The sequence below is a fragment of the Vicia villosa genome, linkage group LG5 (genome assembly GCF_029867415.1).
Source record: "Vicia villosa cultivar HV-30 ecotype Madison, WI linkage group LG5, Vvil1.0, whole genome shotgun sequence".
NCBI classification, from domain to species: domain Eukaryota; kingdom Viridiplantae; phylum Streptophyta; class Magnoliopsida; order Fabales; family Fabaceae; genus Vicia; species Vicia villosa.
In genome coordinates, this window is record NC_081184.1 from 118,127,490 (window position 1) to 118,145,389 (window position 17,900).

General features: G+C 35.8%; 2 protein-coding genes across 4 annotated transcripts; one reads left to right on the top strand and one right to left on the bottom strand.

Moving 5' to 3' along the window:
- Positions 1–249: 249 nt before the first annotated feature.
- On the bottom strand, positions 250–7,443 carry LOC131602184 (uncharacterized). Of its 3 annotated transcripts, none has more exons than XM_058874207.1 (12): positions 6,739–7,440; positions 6,497–6,613; positions 6,226–6,418; positions 5,818–6,011; positions 5,557–5,728; positions 4,855–4,916; positions 4,416–4,497; positions 3,707–3,764; positions 3,400–3,524; positions 3,134–3,217; positions 2,978–3,048; positions 250–653 (listed from the first exon to the last, which is right to left on the bottom strand). In XM_058874207.1, exons 1-12 carry the CDS (start codon positions 7,233–7,235, stop codon positions 524–526), a joined length of 1,785 nt encoding a protein of 594 aa, XP_058730190.1. In that variant the 5' UTR covers positions 7,236–7,440; the 3' UTR covers positions 250–523. The 3 variants fall into 3 exon arrangements, with proteins under 3 accessions (XP_058730190.1, XP_058730191.1, XP_058730192.1); XM_058874208.1 differs by having other exon boundaries at positions 5,845–6,011; positions 6,739–7,437; XM_058874209.1 differs by lacking the exons at positions 4,416–4,497; positions 4,855–4,916 and having other exon boundaries at positions 6,739–7,443.
- A 3,728-nt stretch (positions 7,444–11,171) lies between these two features.
- On the top strand, positions 11,172–16,908 carry LOC131602186 (transcription initiation factor TFIID subunit 15). The gene is made up of 8 exons (XM_058874211.1): positions 11,172–11,380; positions 12,332–12,500; positions 12,797–13,152; positions 13,265–13,456; positions 14,547–14,630; positions 15,819–15,897; positions 16,086–16,212; positions 16,515–16,908. Exons 2-8 carry the CDS (start codon positions 12,381–12,383, stop codon positions 16,697–16,699), a joined length of 1,143 nt encoding a protein of 380 aa, XP_058730194.1. The 5' UTR covers positions 11,172–11,380; positions 12,332–12,380; the 3' UTR covers positions 16,700–16,908.
- The last annotated feature ends 992 nt before the right edge of the window (positions 16,909–17,900 follow it).

Consider the following 17,900-nt stretch of genomic DNA (forward strand, 5'->3'; position numbering starts at 1 on the left):
TTGTGCTATCCAATGTGAGTGACCATTCTTCGAGAGAATCACGAATAGTGCAAAAATTTCTAATCCTTTGCAAGCATATAAAAATGAAAGAATGCAAAAAAAATGCATCCTCATAAGCTCAAGGACTATGCCAAGCAACTCAATCGCTTTCGTCATAAATTTGCAGTATACTTTCCCTTCCAGCCAGTATTTATTATTGACAGTTTTCATTTCACAAGTATACAGCATATAGAGGCTAGATGCAACACATTCTACAAAGAAAACTGCAGAGTGGTTATAAAAGCAAGCTATATAATTTACATGTTATATAATTCATCTTTGTTTGCGTTCTTTACAATAAATATAAGCCGACCTAACATAAGCAACAGCACAATCACCTCTTATGTAAACCTCTATCACATGCTATAAGGAGCCTCATCGGTAACTTAATTCTATATAAAATTGTTTTTAGGATCAAGACTACAAAAGTTTCCTTTTCTCTCGTCTAAAATAGAAAAAAGGAAAACCTGAATTGAATCTATTTTTAAGAGCTGCTATTTTGAACTAACTGCAACTGATTCTGGTCTTCCGTAGTTGTTGAGTTCAAGAACTTCCTGAGAGAACGATACTGCAGGCGGACATTCTCTCCAGATCCAATAATCTTGAGCAAATACCTGTACAAAAGATCGACATTGAATGAGGTTATATGGTATATACCAAAGAAGCAGACTTAGATAAAGTTTGGAAATAAACCACGTAGAACATAATTGTCTCACATTTTACAAAATAAAGTGTTGTTAACTACACGGCACTTTGAATCACTGACTAGTTGAAGACAAATTAAAATCATTCAGAAAAGTTGAAAATATAGAGTTAAATATGTCAGGGTTTGCTGGCAAAGAGGAACATAATTACATAAGTAAATTATTCACTTCTATTGTCAATTATAGTTCTCGCTGGCACTCAACAACAACAAAGTTTTATCCCACTAAGCGAACCATCTACATGGATCAAATTCTGTCATAATGTTATATCCAATACCATGTTTCTATCCAATTCATTAATATCGAGATCATCACAGCATGAGATATAGTAGTAATTTGGCCAGTTACACAATTAGTTAGTTACTTGACGTTATTAACTGTTAGGGAGGCATGGCAATGCAACAACAAAAAGCCAAATCTTTATTCACTGGGTAGAGTCGGTTATTGGATAAGACGTTCCATCTATTTTCAGAGTCTTTCTTGATTGATGTTTTGAGTGACCTAAAAATTTTCCTGGCCTACCTTTACCTATAACTATCAAACTATTCTTTCATTTGGCCAACCTTCTTAATAATGCTACTACGGATCTTCTCCAAACATACTCAAATCCCCTAGGAGCTTAAGTAAACACTAGCGTCCTAACGGGCACTCCCGTGCACGTCAGTCCGCCTTTTTTAGTAAACAAACGCGTGAAAAATAAATAGTATTTTTTGTGTGCTTATTTTTTTTTATTTAAATTATTCATAAAATAATAAAAAATAATAGAAAGAAAGAGATATGGAAACCGCTATATAGAAGTTAGTAAAGGGGGAGTTGAAGGTTAAAACAAAAACTAAAAAGGGTATAATCGAAACAAAAATAGGCTACCCCAAAACCATGTTTTGCCTTTATATATAGTTATAGATACCCTCCCTTGTCTAGTATAATCACCGTGTTGGTTCTTTACCACTCAACATTAAATCCCATACAAAATGACCTAAAATAGGAAGGACACTGGCCAACTATTCAGAAGAGATTATGTCTTATTAGGGATATTTTAACAATGCAATTTCAGAAGTAATATTCCATTTCAGCTGGAAAATGCATTTTGATGTTTGGGGCAGTACATGTGGTCAACGGGTAGCAACTCAAGCCATAACAGAAAACTCTGTGCATAGTTTCATTACTATGGCAGTGTGATTTCTTATGGGAACAAACATCTCAGGTAATTCAATCATATGGTGCTTCATTTATATTCATATGGACTTTTTTTCCTGCGTGCCCATTTTGTAGAAATTTATTTAATCGCACATGCATCATTATTGACGAAAACTTGTAGAATGCATCATTTGGGCTCTTAATAAATTATAAGTTGCTCCTACTGTCAGCCTAGAGCCTCGAGGATTGTACCGGAATGTGTTGTAGGAGTAATCCATAAACTTCCAAGTAGAATTGCCACATGTCATTCTTAGCAAGAAAAATTGCAGTGGGGTGATTACTAGGAGGATTTGAAAAGCATGATGGCATTAAGATTTCCAAGGTTAGGCAAGAATTAACTCAGGACCGTTGATCGTGTTTGGTTTGGTATGCTACTAACTGCACATGGCTTTAAGGGGTATGAGAGTGCACATAGATGATACTTGAGTGCAACTACCATGCAATGCACACAAAAATAACCCATCCAAACCATAAAGAAAAAACATGGCAAAAGCTACTAATTACTCATAGAAAAGGCTTACAAGTCAAGGCGGGAAGATTAGCCACAGCCTATACCTGTGACAGTTTTATTAAACATATAGATGTGGGAGAGATGGAAGCATCATTTACACATCTGATAAAGAATTAGGGCCTCATCAGGGCAGAGAGGTGGAGACCCACAGATTTGAATATCAGTGGACATTTTTCCTGTTTCTAATAAACATACAAGTTCTTAACATCCCCTTACACATCTATAAGGCATATAATGGATTCTGGCTAATTATGTGCAAGAAACTATCTTTTGATATTTATATAAAATTAACTTATTTCATAATTAGTGTGTTGTTAAATGGTGGCCATGCAGAATGGCATGGTAGAATTTTTTTTACAACCACCATCGAAAATTTGTGAAGGGATGTTCACCATGGCGGCACCATAGGCCGCACTAGTGTGCACCATAGATCATATGGCGAGTTTATACGGCAGATTTTTGGCCTTCTGCTATTAACATATCAAGATTTTAAACTCAAATTAACAAAATATTCTGCATAACTCACCAGCCATTGAGACACTGAGACGTAATTACAGCTTCTTTCCCGACAAATTTTTCAGGTGTTCTCCTGTTACCCTGTGAAAATTGGTGGTTTATAATTCCCTGGTTCATCTGATTCAACAGTAGGAAAAAATTTAAAAGTAAAACAGACTGTGTTTACCTTAATAATAACTTTCTCATTTACTGAAAATGGATATTGTACTCCCCGCTGGAGTCCATCAGTAGAAGTAAAATCTCCATTTTCCTGAAACATAAGTGCTAATATACATAAATTTCTCTACTTGAAACTAAATTCTTAGTCTTTAACATTTTGTTCAGTTAGTCTCATCAAAATCACAGGCTACTGAGATATAACTAACGTCTACTGGTTTGTTACTAAAGCAAAAGTCAGTCTCATCAAAATCACAGGCTACTTGTGTTTTATACCCTGTTCACTCTTCTGATTGGATCCATTGGTTCACCCATTTCTTTCCGCCGCTTCCGAAGAGCGGCATTACGAAATAACCTTCGATCATCCTCATGCTTGACAGCAGCAGCTGCAGCTCTAAGAGCTGCAAAGGAAATGTTGAAACCACATTATGTCACAAATAATTTTAAGAAAAGTAACAAGGAACCAAATGCATCAGAGACAGAAAGATATAACAAGACCAGATAAAAACCTACATATTCTGAGAAGTTTGTGGTTACATGGTGAAACTGAAACATAATAAAACTACAAAGAAACAGTAAATACCGAGATTAGGGATCAGAGAACCAGTCTCAATATCAACATTGCAAAGGGTGCATCTTGACTGCGACAGAAACAACAAGTATAATTATGATTCTTGTCTCTTCCCATGTAACAGTTATAATTACAAATATATGGTGATGGGAATAGAAATGAGACAAAACAAGAAAAATCAAAATAACAATACAGATGCATGAATGAAAAAGCACAAAGAGCAAGAGAATACAAGCTTAACTACTCTTAGCCTATGTTTTTAATTTTGAATAGCGGCATAATGCGGCAGACCAACTGTGTCTATGCCAGCCCTGTGCAAGTGAAACCATGCTCAGGGCCTCAAAATTCTTAGGGACTCATAATTTTGTTGGATATTTTCAAAATATTAATTTGGAATGTTAAATATTTGAAACAGTGGACAAATTACGCAATATTGACAATGACCAAGTGGTTGTGGCATTTGAACAAGTTGTAATTGATGCGCTATAATCCTGAACCTGACTATCAAACTTCCTATTTTGTTGTAGTTACTAATCTTCCAGCAGCACCCAGACTGCAATAGAAGTTCAATCTTGGAACACTAGTTAGTTAAGTCATACAGTGTCCAACAATGGTTTAAACGCAAAATTGTCACTTTCATCAGCTGTTGGCCATCATTTCATAATGCATAGATGCAAACTGAGCATGCTTAGAAAATTGAATAAGACAGAGTTGTACGTACTGTTTCAATGACTCTTCTCAGTGTGAGACCACCAAAAGAATGTCCACATGAGACAAGCATTGCATCTTCCAAGAATGAGCCACTAGTAAATTGGATGAAAAAGGAAAGAGAATATTTATTAGAATAAAAGTGAATCTGAATATGAAGATTATATTTTTCATTTCTTTTCTTGAAAAATGAGAAGATACAAACCAAGCCAATAGGCGAGTTAAAAAGAAAATGACCACATACAACATCAACCAAGCCTTATCCCACTGAGTAGGATCGGCTACATGGGTCAAATAAAATGCCCACATGTAAACAGAAATTAATTTTAAATGCACATATTGCATTTGGACTTCAAAAGATTCGTGGCTAAAGTTGTTTTGTGAAATGGGACAAACCAAGTATCTATAAAACCCAAACCAATATTCCGACATGTGAATTAAACTACACTTACGACAAAGGATCGGACAGAACACTTCTTAATGATGGGTCCTTATTCACATTGCTTTGGGCAACCTGTGAATGGGAAGTGCATAAGTTTCCCCGAACATTGAATAAAAATATTCTTGAAAGAAAATTATATTGAAAGCTTTACAAGAAGAGTCGCTGCATCAAATGCAATAAAAAACATTATAATGACCAATAATCAAATCATCCAAATGCCAACAATCATACAGGCAAAAATATTACAATGCAATGTTGGTTAGTTACTTTAAAATGGTATTTGAGTCTATGCTGAGGCACAAGAAAGTAGAGACCAAATTACAGCATAAAAGGTTGTGCAAACAATTTGTGAATAATTTTCTGTCAGTTGTTGTATTTTGCCTCGTTTTCAAATAGGGTACTTCATTTTAAAAAGAATTGTGGTTTGTATAAACAACAATAACAACAGAAAGAATCACGGTGAATGTGGTTGGAGAGGAACTCCTGCTGTGTTTTGCAGCAGAAACGTTACATTTCGCAATAAGTATGCCAAGATCTTTGGACTATTTGAGTTAGGAAGAGTCGTAGATGGCAATGCTAATATTTTCAAAAGTGCCTCTTAGTAGTTACATTTATTATGGGTTAGGATCTTCTTTAAAGTATTTAGTCACATTTGGTTTGACGCGACTTCCATAACACATACTCAAAGAAAACATTGGGAGAGATAGCTTACATCATCATTAACACATTGGCGCCCTATCAGTTCTTCAGCAGCAAGGTCGTCCATAAACTGGCTTACAGATATTGGAACATAGCTTTGAGGAATAACATGACCAGCTGCTGCAATTGGAGAACAATCTAGTATAGCATTGCCCTGAGGCATGAGTCTATATGCAAGTGAAGTCCTACAGTCAAAGAGTACTCAAATAAGGTCCTGGGAAATCTTATCAGTTATCACAAATACAAGGTTTTACTCACAAAAATGCACGCTCACACCAAATTTATAAATATATATTGGCACCTTCCTCCACTATTCGGACTCAGAAAACAATCTGGAGAAGCTCTATATGATGCGGCTGGATGTAGACCTGCAGTAGCATGGCTAAGCGCCCGGCCTGTTATCAGTAAAAGATCCCCTGGCCCAGACCCACTGTCTGCCAGATACCAGCGGCCATTGGGATCACATACCTAGAGAAGAGAACAGACTGTTCATATAACGTGTAGAAAATTACAAAAAATTTACTATCATCAAACAAAATCCCCAAGAGTAAAACATATGCATTAGATGATAGTACCCGACGTTACAGCCCATAGGTAAGTGATTATTTTCTCTTCATTGGTGATTGAAATAAAACACACATGGACTATACTTTACAATATACATAATACGATAAAAAGACACCTGAAAACCAGGAGTGTCAGAAGATATCAAGGTCAATAATCCCTTCTCGTCTTCACCATTGACGCTGGGCTTACCACCTCCAATGGCACCTTTTCCATTTTGCAAAGACGCGTGTGAGTAGGTCCCAACAAGAACAGAAGAAGACACCTCGTTAGCAGGTAATGGAGCATCATCAAGCAGGTGGTTAAAAACACTGCACAGAATAAACTTCTTTCTCTGAGCATACACAGTTAAAAAAATCACAAATTGAATAATGAGTCTCAATCCATACTCGCTTCTCAGCCGCAGATGCCTTGCAATGGCTGACAAAGCAACACGAGAAGCCTTTCCCATGCACCTAAAAATATCAGCCATGCAAGGTGGAGATGAATCCCAATCCTCCAAAGCCCTGAAAGAAAGGGAGAGAAAAAACATAAGTTGCTATAAAAACAACTCAACAATCGTCCATCTCAAAGCAACAAACAAGCCCTGTGACTGAATAAGCAAGAATAACTTATTTATACTACAATATACCTTCCTGCCCTATACATGTAAACCCCGCGACTTCCCTTCCCAACACCAAGATGTGCTCTACTCCTGAAGAACAATCTAGCACCTTCCAATCCACATCGCATCAGAGCAGTATCTTCACTCCCTAATTCAATCACCGCCGCATTATGCTTCAACAGAGACGAACACAGCATTTCTATTGCCCTGACATAAGGTCCCGCCGGTGCACCGTCATACGGAGCAATGTCCGACAGACGGACCCTTGCCAACTGCAAATTCGGCGGCGCCGTCGAAACCGCCTCCCCGGACGGGAGAACAGTCGCGAGTGGCGCCGGAAGTTGCGGGAGTAGGGGTTGGCGGTGGGTAGCGATATGGATAGGCGAATGAAGATGGGATTGGGAGGCGGCGGAGGTGGAGGATGGTGACCTAAGGGAGGTGGTGGTGAGGTTTGGCAACAGTAGAGAAGGATTCTGCTGCTGCTGATGGGGTTGATGTTGTTGCTCTTGCATGATCACCATCATAAATCATTCTGAAGTGTGTTTGAAGAATTGGATGATGATGATGAGTCGGTTAGGGTTTGGGTTTTTGGCGTGGGTTCTGTTGCGATCAATTGCCATGGCTCACCATGCCTTTTGCAAGAGTAACACTGTATCAGGGTTTTTTTCAGCAGTGAACCTGACACAACCTTCAACTCAATTTCACTTTCTTTTCATTTAATTTAACTAATTTTATTTATTTATAAATGTTTAAATGAGAAAAAATAAACAAACCGGACAAATTCGAAAATGTTAAGTAAAATCGAATATTATGATAAAACTATAAAAATAGAGATGTAGAAGAGAGTGTGGGAGTAATTTATTTCACTAGGATAATTGTTGTGTTCTTACATGAACCCATAGTATGATATATATAGCATTGTGATTGTAGATGTAATAGTTGAAGTTACTATGCTAAGTTGACAATTTTGTAGATAAAAGATATTCACTATTCATAATATATTTCAAAGGGTTTAATGGATATGCACTGACAGTGTAAAATAGTTTTACATTGTCATCCAATAAACAACCACCAATTTGCCATGTCATTAAATTTTTTCAAAAATAAAAGAGTGTTTTAATTGGATACATGGTTGTGATTGGGTTGACAGTGTAAACTATTTTACACTGTCAGTGCATCAATCCTTTTCTCTATTTCAAAATAGTAATAATAATTGCTTATTATTATAACACTCTCCCTTTTAAAATATTTGTCATGGTGCTCCGTTGAAGTCTTGTTGAGAAGAATTCTATGGGAACATAAGTTGTCTCGTTAAAAATACTATTAGAAAAAATTCATTGGGATAAAAACCTTAATAAGAGAAAAAAAGTACTACATTATGCTCCCCCTCAACAGAACACATATAACTCTTCTTTAAAGATCTCGAAGGTGATGCATTCCAATATATTGTGCATGCTTTTTTAAAACTGATGAAGGAAGTGCCTTTGTAAAGAGATCTGTCACATTATCACTTGAACGAAGATACTGAATATCAACCTCTTTATTTCTTTCAAGTTCTTCTGTGATTGAGAAAAACTTCGGAGGAATATGCTTGGTTATGTTACTTTTTATGCAACCTTCTTTCATTTGGGTAAGACATGCAACATTGTCTTCATACAAAATTGTTGGATTATTATCAATTGGTAAACCAGACGCTCATTGGATATGTCGAGTTACCGATCGTAACCATTTACACTCTTTGCTTGCTTCATGAAGGGCAATTACTTCAGTATGATTTGAAAAAGTTGCTACAAGTATTTGCTTTTGCGATCTCCGTGATATTGTAGCGTTACCATATGTAAATATATATCCAGATTTTGATTTAGCATTTTGTGGATCTGACAAATATCCCGCATCTGCATAACCAAGCAAAATTGGTTTTGTATTGTTAGAATAAAATAAACCAAGATCAAATGTACCTCGAAGATATCGAAACATATGTTTTATTCCTTTCCAATGTCTTTTCGTAGGGCATGAACTGAATCTTGCTAGTAAATTCACTGCAAAAGCTATATTGGATCTTGTATAGTTAGCAAGGTACATGAGTGCCTCAATATTAAGTTATGGCACTTCTGAGTCAAGATCCTTTTCATTACTTTCCTTAAGCCTAGAAGGATCCTTTTTAATATTAAGTGTTTTATCCATCATTGGACTACTCAAAGGATTTGCCTTGTTCATATTGAACCTTTTCAATATCTTTTCTATATAATTTGATTGATGTACTAATATACCATTTATAGTATACTCAATCTGTAAACCAAGGCACAATCTAGTTTTTCCCAGATCTTTCATTTCAAATTCTTTCTTAAAACAATTTTCCGCTTCTTTGATTTCTTTATTAGTCCCAGTGATATTTAAATCATCAATATAAAGAGCAATTATTACAAATTCGGATATTGTTTTTCTTATAAAACACAAGGACAAATAGGATTATTCTCATAGCCTTCTTTAAGTAAATATTCACTTAGTCTATTGTACCACATGCGTCGGATTGTTTTAACTCATACGATGATCTCTGCAACTTAATTGCATACATTTCTCTAGATTTTGATATCTCAGGCATTTTAAATCCTTCTACAATTTTCATGTATATATCAGTATCAAGTGATCCATATAAATAAGCAGTAACAGCATCCATAAGATACATATCAAGATTGTTAAATACTGATAAACCACTCAAATAATGAAAAGTAGTGACATCCATAACAGGAGAATATGTTACACCATAATCAATTCTTGGTCTTTGGTAAAAATCATGTGCAACGAGACGAGCTTTGTATTTGACAATTTCATTTTTCTCATTTCGTTTTCTTACAAAAACTCATTTATACCCGATTGGTTTCACATATTTCGGTATAGCCGAAATAGGACCAAATACTTTTTTATTTTTAAGGGAATTTAACTCAGTATCTATTGCATCCTTCCAGTTTTTCCAGTCATGTCTATTTTGACATTCACTCGTAGTTCTTGGCTCTGGATCATCATTTTCATTAATAATTTCACATGCAATGGAGAATGAAAATATTTCATCTATATTCATACCTTTTCGGTTCCACAAAATTCTCGTATCAACATAATTAATTGAAATCTCGAGATCATTCTTATTTTCAGTTTCATTATCAATGATCTCATTTTCATCTTGTGCTTTTTCGAGAGAATTTTTTTCAATTGTGGATTTATCATTATCTAGTGTCTTTTCAAGATCACTTTCAATCAAATTCAAACAAAATAAAGCCCCAAAAAACGTAGCTAACATCAGCAGTAAAACATAACTTCGTTGACGTTATCTAAAATAACTGAACTCTCCGGGAGCATAGTCGACCAACACATTACCATGTGTTATATGATGAAAATAGATTCAGTGCAGAACAACTACAAAGTTTTAGTTAGTAAAACTTTGTAGTTGATATGCACTGGATCTAATTTCATCATACAACACATGGTAATGTTGATCGACTATGCTCTGGAAGAGTTCAGTTATCTTGGATAACATCAAAGAAGTTATGTTTTACTGTTGATGTTGGCTAGACTTTTTTGGGGTATTATTTTGTTTGAATATGGAACTTATGTTCTGCTGTTGATGTTGGTGCATGCTATGCAATCCTTCTGGTCGGCCATAATGTATGCATAATACAAATAAAGTCGAATTAGATACAGTTAAATTAGAAAAACAAAAAAAAAGTTTTTTTCTATATGCTGTAGATACAACTATAGAATGACCTAACGTTAATCTCTTTCGTAGATGCGTCTACGGAAGTTTCTGAAACCTCTAAAACCCAATCATGATGTCGGGTCACTATTGCAGAGGGTTAAAAACCCCATTTTGGTGGCTTGAACGTCATCTTAACACATCAAACAACACATTCATTGTCTCTAAACTATATTTCTTAAACAATCCAATCATTGCTACACTTAAAAATCGAATTCTAGCTCTATTACAAATATTCTTAAATACCTCAAAAAGTCAAAAACTTACCGATTAAATTGAGTTTTGAACTTGATAGAATGTGTTTATAGATGATGTGGACGTTATCAGCCGAACTCGAGAGAAAGAAAACAGGCTATTGGGAAGTTTGATTTTTGAGGTGAGAGAGTATGAGAGATGAATAAGAGAAAGGTGAAGAATGGGGAAGAGAAGAGTGTGGTGCGAATTATAACATCAAATTCTTTCATTGATGCATCTACGGAAGCATTCATATGTACATCTACAGAAAATAATGGTAAACAATAAATAAGTGCTTCCGAAAATATATCTACAAAAGTACGAGGACAATTTTGCCAATTCGCAATGTGCCTGATATCCATGGGTCTAGTTAGAAATTCTCAAGAATTAAAATGTTAATTTTAAACCATAAATAAATAAAAAGAAAATGCGGTGAAAGTGAAAGTAAAACGTAAAACTCATACGAGAATGGCCATAGGGATAACCAGTTATACGCGAAATAAAAAGGAACGCTAATACAAAAAATCCAAGAGGAATTAAGGATTATCGAAGAGGGTGGAGGAAAAGAGCAGAGACTGTAGAGGAGCGATAAATCGCAGATCTATCCATCGGTGAAGAACATAGCGTCACGCGCTTCTTCTCTCCGTCACGCGCTTCTTCTCTCCGTCACGCGCCGCTTCGATTCCGGTGAACTCTTCTTTCCTCTTCATCTCTCTTCGTTTCTTCGTTCCATTCGCCGATACTATTTGAATTACAGTATTCATTTTCGTTTATTTCATCGATACATTATCGTCCGTATCTCAAATCGCCGTTTTACTTCATTCGTTTTTCAGTTTCCACAATTCATACTCTAATCTGTGATGTTTTCAGTTTCCGCATATTCGATTTTTAACTCAGAAATGACACTGATATAGGTGATAACCTTGTGACCGTTTCTCTTAGGATTTGTATCCATTTAATAACTACCTAGGTTTTTTCCATGAGGTTGACCTAGATTGGTTATGAAAACAACTTAATTAAGTGCTTCTGCTAGCACAAGCGCTTAATTAAGTTGTTTAAACAAATAGGGCCCTAGTGGAAGCACGCTAGGTCTGCAAACAAAGAGGATGTGGGTTGAGATACTTGGTAGTAGGAAGTCTCTGGTGAGAAATAAATCCTTTGAGGAGATGTTTTAGCTCTACACTAGTTGGTTTATAAGAATTGTGTCTGATTGGAGGATATGTATGGATTTTATCTGAAAATGACTTTATAGTTTGCTTAATGCTTATATAGGCAATATGTATGTGTGAATGCTCTCGCTTTTGTTGTGGAATATCGTAAAAGAAACTCGGTTAGGGATGTGATAGTCATAGCGTTATGTTTTATCCTTAGGGGTGTTTTCTGATTTAGATTTTCCGGCTTCACATTTTTTGTGGGCATTTGCATGTCTATCTAGTACTGTGAAACAGTGTTGTTAAATAACAGCTATAGCACACGTCATAGTGGAATTTGAACAAAATTACAATTGTTTTGCATAGTGGAATTTGATCAAACCGCTATTTTTCGAGATATGCAATAAACGACGTTGCTTCTTTTGCAATATTGTTTTTAGTTTTTATACTGTTTAAAAGAAATGATGTGTATTGTTTGTTTTTTCAGAGCTCTGTGCTGGTTCTCTTTGCTTTTTATTTCATGAGATTGGGATTCCATGGCAAGCATTCCTGGAAAATTTGCTCCTTCTAATGGGTCTATCTATGTATGCAACCTGCCTCATGGGACCGACGATAATATGTTGGCTGAATATTTTGGTACCATTGGAGTAATAAAGGTATTGGCCCTGCAGCTATCCTTCAAAATGATGCTATGTTATTGTCCAACTTTTTTTTTCAGGAAATGAAATTTTACAAAGATTTTGGTAATGTTTGGAAACTCATGTTTTTATGTAAGATGTGATTTACTTGAATGATTTTTTGTCCTTGCAAAGTAAGGTTTATTTAGGATTCCTGAATAATCAATTTGTTTTTTGTTGCATTTCTTTTTCTTCTTTACGTGGTTCTGTTTTTCCGCACCACCTTCTATTTCCAAATTATCAGTCATTTTTCATTTACAATTCATGTTTTGCAGAAAGATAAACGTACAGGAAGACCTAAAATATGGTTATATCGGGACAAAGAGACTAATGAACCAAAGGGAGATGCTACTGTGACATATGAGGATCCGCATGCTGCCGTGGCTGCTGTTGAATGGTTTAACAACAAAGATTTTCATGGAAATGCAATTGGAGTTTATATAGCTGAGTCTAAAAACAAGGATGACCAAACTTATAATTCAATAGCAGATCCGGTTGTTGCTGGTGATATTGTTGGACCAGAAGAAACTGAAACTGATGTTAATGGTGTTAATGGGGGAGGTATAGGTCAAATTGATGCTTCCAGCAAACCATGGCAACAAGAGGGCGATTGGATGTGTCCGAATACAAGGTCTGTGATATGAGATTGGTGAGCAGCTCTTTCTTGCTCTTTTACGCGCTGTTTCAGTCGTAGTAGTTTTTTGTGTGCAGAAAGAACAACACATTTTTTCTTGTCATTGCAGTTGCTCCAATGTGAATTTTGCTTTTCGTGGTGCGTGTAATCGCTGTGGAAGTGCACGCCCTGCTGGTGCTTCTGGCGTTGCAGGAGGAGGTGGCCGTGGCAGGGGACGTTCTGGGCAAGATTCAGGGGGTATTGGCCGTCCAGCTGGTGCAACTGCAGGACTATTTGGTCCCAATGACTGGTCTTGTCCAATGTACGATTTTGTCATATTGTCCCTGCATTCTTTTTGTGTGTGATTTATTTATACTTGGTTTCATTTTAAATTTTGTTTTTTTAATTCAAATTTCAATATTTTATTGATTTCAGTTAACACGTATAAATTTCTTATAATTTGATAAACATGTTAGACGTAGTGCTGGCGAACGGTTAAACCATGTGTAAATTGAATATGATGGTGAGATTTAAGTTTGTACGTGTGTAACACACAAACACAATATACTCTTGTGAATGAAATGAACATGGCTCAAACAGGAGTTAATTTTGTAAGGAAATGCTACCTGTTTTCTTCTATTTATATCTCCTAATTTTGCACTTTGCTAGGTTGACTGTATTAAGGTTGTTAGTTTTGTAAGGAAATTTTATATATTAGCCAAATTGCATTCCTTTTGCCTTTTGTATTAATTTTGGCACATACCAATCCAATCCATCATTCCTTCTTATGCTATTCTAGTTCTCTATGAATTTTAAAGGAAGCAATCGTCATATGAGATGTGATTGAGTGCAAATCTAGTGGCCTTTTTTCCAAACTTAGGCACATATGATCTACTGAATCTGTTACAATTTACAGAGAATAAGTGTTTGTAGGCTTTAATAATATGATGATAGGTTAGAACTTTGACATGGGGTAAGAAGACCTTGAGGTGAGCTTGATAACTTCTTTGACGTTGTCGTTAACCTCTCCCCCAGGTTTTGTCCTTGGGCTCAGCTACTGAACCTCTATTTCCTCTGTCTCTTCTGTCTTTGTGGGTTGTGGCAGTTGATTTTGCATTTTGATTGCAGTTGTAGCAAATATGGGGTTAAGATTGTATTCTGTTGGAGCTTGAGAGTTTATTTCAAGTTGTATATATGATTTGGGCTCATAGTCAGTTATATCATCACTAGTTTTATTCATTTTGAATGAGTCTTTCTACCCAACTGAACGGTAGGCTGAGGCTGTTATACTTGTACCTGACATTGAACTTGGAATTAACATGCATGATGTGGTTTGTACAGGATTTTTTATTTTTTAATTGAAAATCTTGATGTACTGATTTATCTGTCTTTTTTTTTTTTTGTGTGCATAGGTGTGGCAATATCAATTGGGCAAAGCGGTTAAAATGCAATATTTGCAATACAAATAAGCCTGGGCACAACGAGGGTGGTGTAAGGTATTATATTTAATTCTTTGTTACCTTCAAGTATGTACTATTAGTGACACCTCTGAATAGCAGGTGTATGAAGAAATATTCAATTTCTCTACATTTAAAAAAAAAGATAACCAAGTTAAAAGCTGTAATTCGTAAAGCAAATTCTAGAAGATAAAATAGGACCAAATGACTATTTTGAAACTGTCGGCTCTCTCTTATCTGTTCAATTATAATTAAAATATAACGTGTGATTCTAAGAAAACCAATATTTGATGCCAAGTGGAGAGTCCTATTTAAGGTAGTAAAGTTACTTCTATGCCTTATTGTGTGTGTTAAATTCATATGCAATCATCATACAACAACAACAACTAGGCTTTATCCCACCAAGCGGGGTCGGCTTCATGGATCAAATGACGCCATAATTTTCTATCAAATACCATACTTCTATCCAACTCGTTAATCCCAAGATCTATCTTAATAGTTTTGCTTATAGTTTCATATATTCTTCCTCTACCTCTAGCAGTTTGACTACCCTCCATCTTATCTAATCTCCTTACTACATAATCAACAAGTCTTATCTCTACATCTCCAAACCACCTAATGTTATGATTTTTAATCTTATCACGTCTACTCTAGACTTACCACACATCCAATGCAAGATCCTCATATCCGCCACACTTTATTTTTGTGTGTTGGTTCTTCATAATAATTATCATATTCATTTAATATTTGGACTAAACATGTTTTTTATGGCATTGCACTTTTTGACTCTCTACGGATTACAAATATTACATTTTGTTGATATCAAATTGAGTATCGGTTTATTTTGTTTTCTTATTTGTTAAAAATCTCAATAATTTGATATTTGTGGGTAAAACTGAATAACCATTAGCAACCTTACATGATTGGACGACTATGGTTGTAGACAAGTTGTATATTATCAATTCCCATGGGCAGGTAGTGCTTGTCTAATATCCAATCATAGCACCACAGCACCGTTATGTTTTTCAAATATAAATGTAACTTAAAATTTGTTCACCGAACTAATTTCAAAGATAGCTTGAGTATCATTTCGCTGTATATAATAAATGTCCATTTCATTTGTTTCGCAGTATGAAGGTGTGGTTTCCCCCCTCAGCTGACCCCACTTAGTGGGATAAAGCTTGGTTGTTGTTGTTTTCTAACTCAAGTTACTTTCTAATTAAACAGGGGAGGGCGAGCTGGAGGTTACAAAGAGCTTGATGAAGAGGAAATTGAAGAAACTAAACGTCGTAGGCGGCAGGCTGAAGTAAGATTTATTTTATGATTGAAAAAGATACATTTTTGGAACAAAGTGATTTAATAGAATAAAAATTGATATTTTTGCTTATAATTTGCGACAAAAAATAAGTGTTTTTTTCCTTATAAATTGGGACAGAGGGAGTATATAGGTATATACAAGTGACTCTGGTTTATGATTTGTTTTTCTACCACCAGGATGATGGTGAGCTGTATGATGAATTTGGAAACCTTAAGAAGAAATTCCGTGCCAAAACACAGCAATCTGAAGCTGCACGAGTGCTTCCTGGTTCAGGGCGTGCTGGTTGGGAGGTTGAGGATCTAGGTAATGTTTTATATCTGGAATTATTTGTCACCTTTAAATTAGTTACAGGGTTAGCTGAAGCTGCAACTTTGCACACTTGTCAAGCTCTATGACCCCCACCTTCCTCCCCCTTGTCCATCACATTTTTCAGTTTTTTCACATGTTCCCAAATACTTTTACATTATATTTTGAGTAATCATTATGGCTGTAGAGGAATTAACATGTTATTGTGTCACTCTGATATGTGATCATCATGTTTTTATGGAATTCAGAATTGGTTCGACCTGCTATAACCAACTTTCTCTTTATAACACCTATGGCAGGGATTCACAGAGATGCTACAGAAAAAAGCAGAGACAGGGGAAGGGACCGTGATGATGGAGAGCATAGAAGCAGAGAGTCAATTGAGAAGGAGAGGCAAAGCAGTCGGAATAGAGAGAGGGACAGAGGAAGAGATCGAGACAGGGATTATGGGCGAGATCGGGACAGGAGTAGACACCGATATTAAAAATAGCAGTAGAAATGCACTCTGATGTTTTGACTCCGATTATGTGTTGCTTTTTTTGACTAGAGATTTCATTTGCTTTGAATTAAATCCTTAAATTTATCCTGCAATCTGATGAATGCATGGAGCTTTTGTATAACCAAAGATCTTTATGCTGTTAGTATTTCCTTGGACAAATTTCTATTTGAGAATATTCACTATAGTTTGAACTATTAGCATCTTGTCTGCTTCATGTGTGTATCTTATTACCGCATAACTATATGTACACCTATTAATCTGAATTGATTTTTTTTATCCATTAAATCTAAAAACTAGGGATTGGGAGAAGAAAGGAGATTGGGAGAAGAAAGGAGATAATAGTGAATGAGGCGATCCAACTAGGGGTGTTCGCGGTGCGGTTTGAGCGGTTTTGAAGAAAAAAATCATTTGGACCGCTAGAGAAAAAATCGTGCGGTTGGGTTTGGTTCGGTTAACTTTTAAAAAAAATCAAACCAAACCAAACTAATGCGGTTTGGTTTGGTTCGGTTGGTCCGGTTTTTTACAAATATTTTATTGAGCCATAATACACATATAGATGACGACATAAAACAATATAAAAATTATTATAATGAAACAAAATAATATAAGAGACAAGGTGAAATAGAAAAAAATGTTGAGAGATTAGGGAAGAAAATGTGCGATAAAAACGAAATTGAAATATGGAACATTTACATAAAAATAGAAGGTGAAAAAGAAAGAATATAAGAGTGTAGAGATTATAGAAGATGGAGGAAGATGTATGTGGCAAAGAAGGTGCGATAATATTATTAGAGATTTGAGAAGGTTAATGCAAATAACTTTCACTTTATTATACTTCTAGTGTGATGATTATCAGACATAATATCCACTTATTCTATGTGTTCCTCTGGATTCCCGATTCTATTGTAATTGTCAAACTTTGACAGTTTTTTTAGGGACTTAGGAATCTTGCAATCAACAATGTGCTTGACAAATGTTTTTTTATGGTGGAAGAGAACTTGGTAGGTGGTGGCTTGCTCAATTCTCCATTGGGAGTGGTATGAAAGGGATCGCCCAGAACTTCGATCTTTGGAAGACGTGTCGCTACCATCAACCCCCCCCCCCCCCCCCCCCCCCGAGTCATGAGGAGGGGAGTTGCAACTATAGGTGGAAATAGGCCAAACCGATAACAAAGGCCTACAGGCTA

Bases quoted from the DNA above. Each gene is read 5' to 3' on its own strand.
- LOC131602184 (XM_058874207.1), bottom strand. From the start codon at position 7,235: ATGATGGTGATCATGCAAGAGCAACAACATCAACCCCATCAGCAGCAG. The intron at 3,765-4,415 runs GTACGTACAACT...TTTCTGTCGCAG, and splicing joins TGAGAAGAGTCATTGAAACA to TCAAGATGCACCCTTTGCAA. The intron at 654-2,977 runs GTGAGTTATGCA...TCTTTTGTACAG, and splicing joins TCTCAGTGTCTCAATGGCTG to GTATTTGCTCAAGATTATTG.
- LOC131602186 (XM_058874211.1), top strand. From the start codon at position 12,381: ATGGCAAGCATTCCTGGAAAATTTGCTCCTTCTAATGGGTCTATCTAT. The intron at 13,457-14,546 runs GTACGATTTTGT...TTGTGTGCATAG, and splicing joins AATGACTGGTCTTGTCCAAT to GTGTGGCAATATCAATTGGG. The intron at 16,213-16,514 runs GTAATGTTTTAT...CACCTATGGCAG, and splicing joins TTGGGAGGTTGAGGATCTAG to GGATTCACAGAGATGCTACA.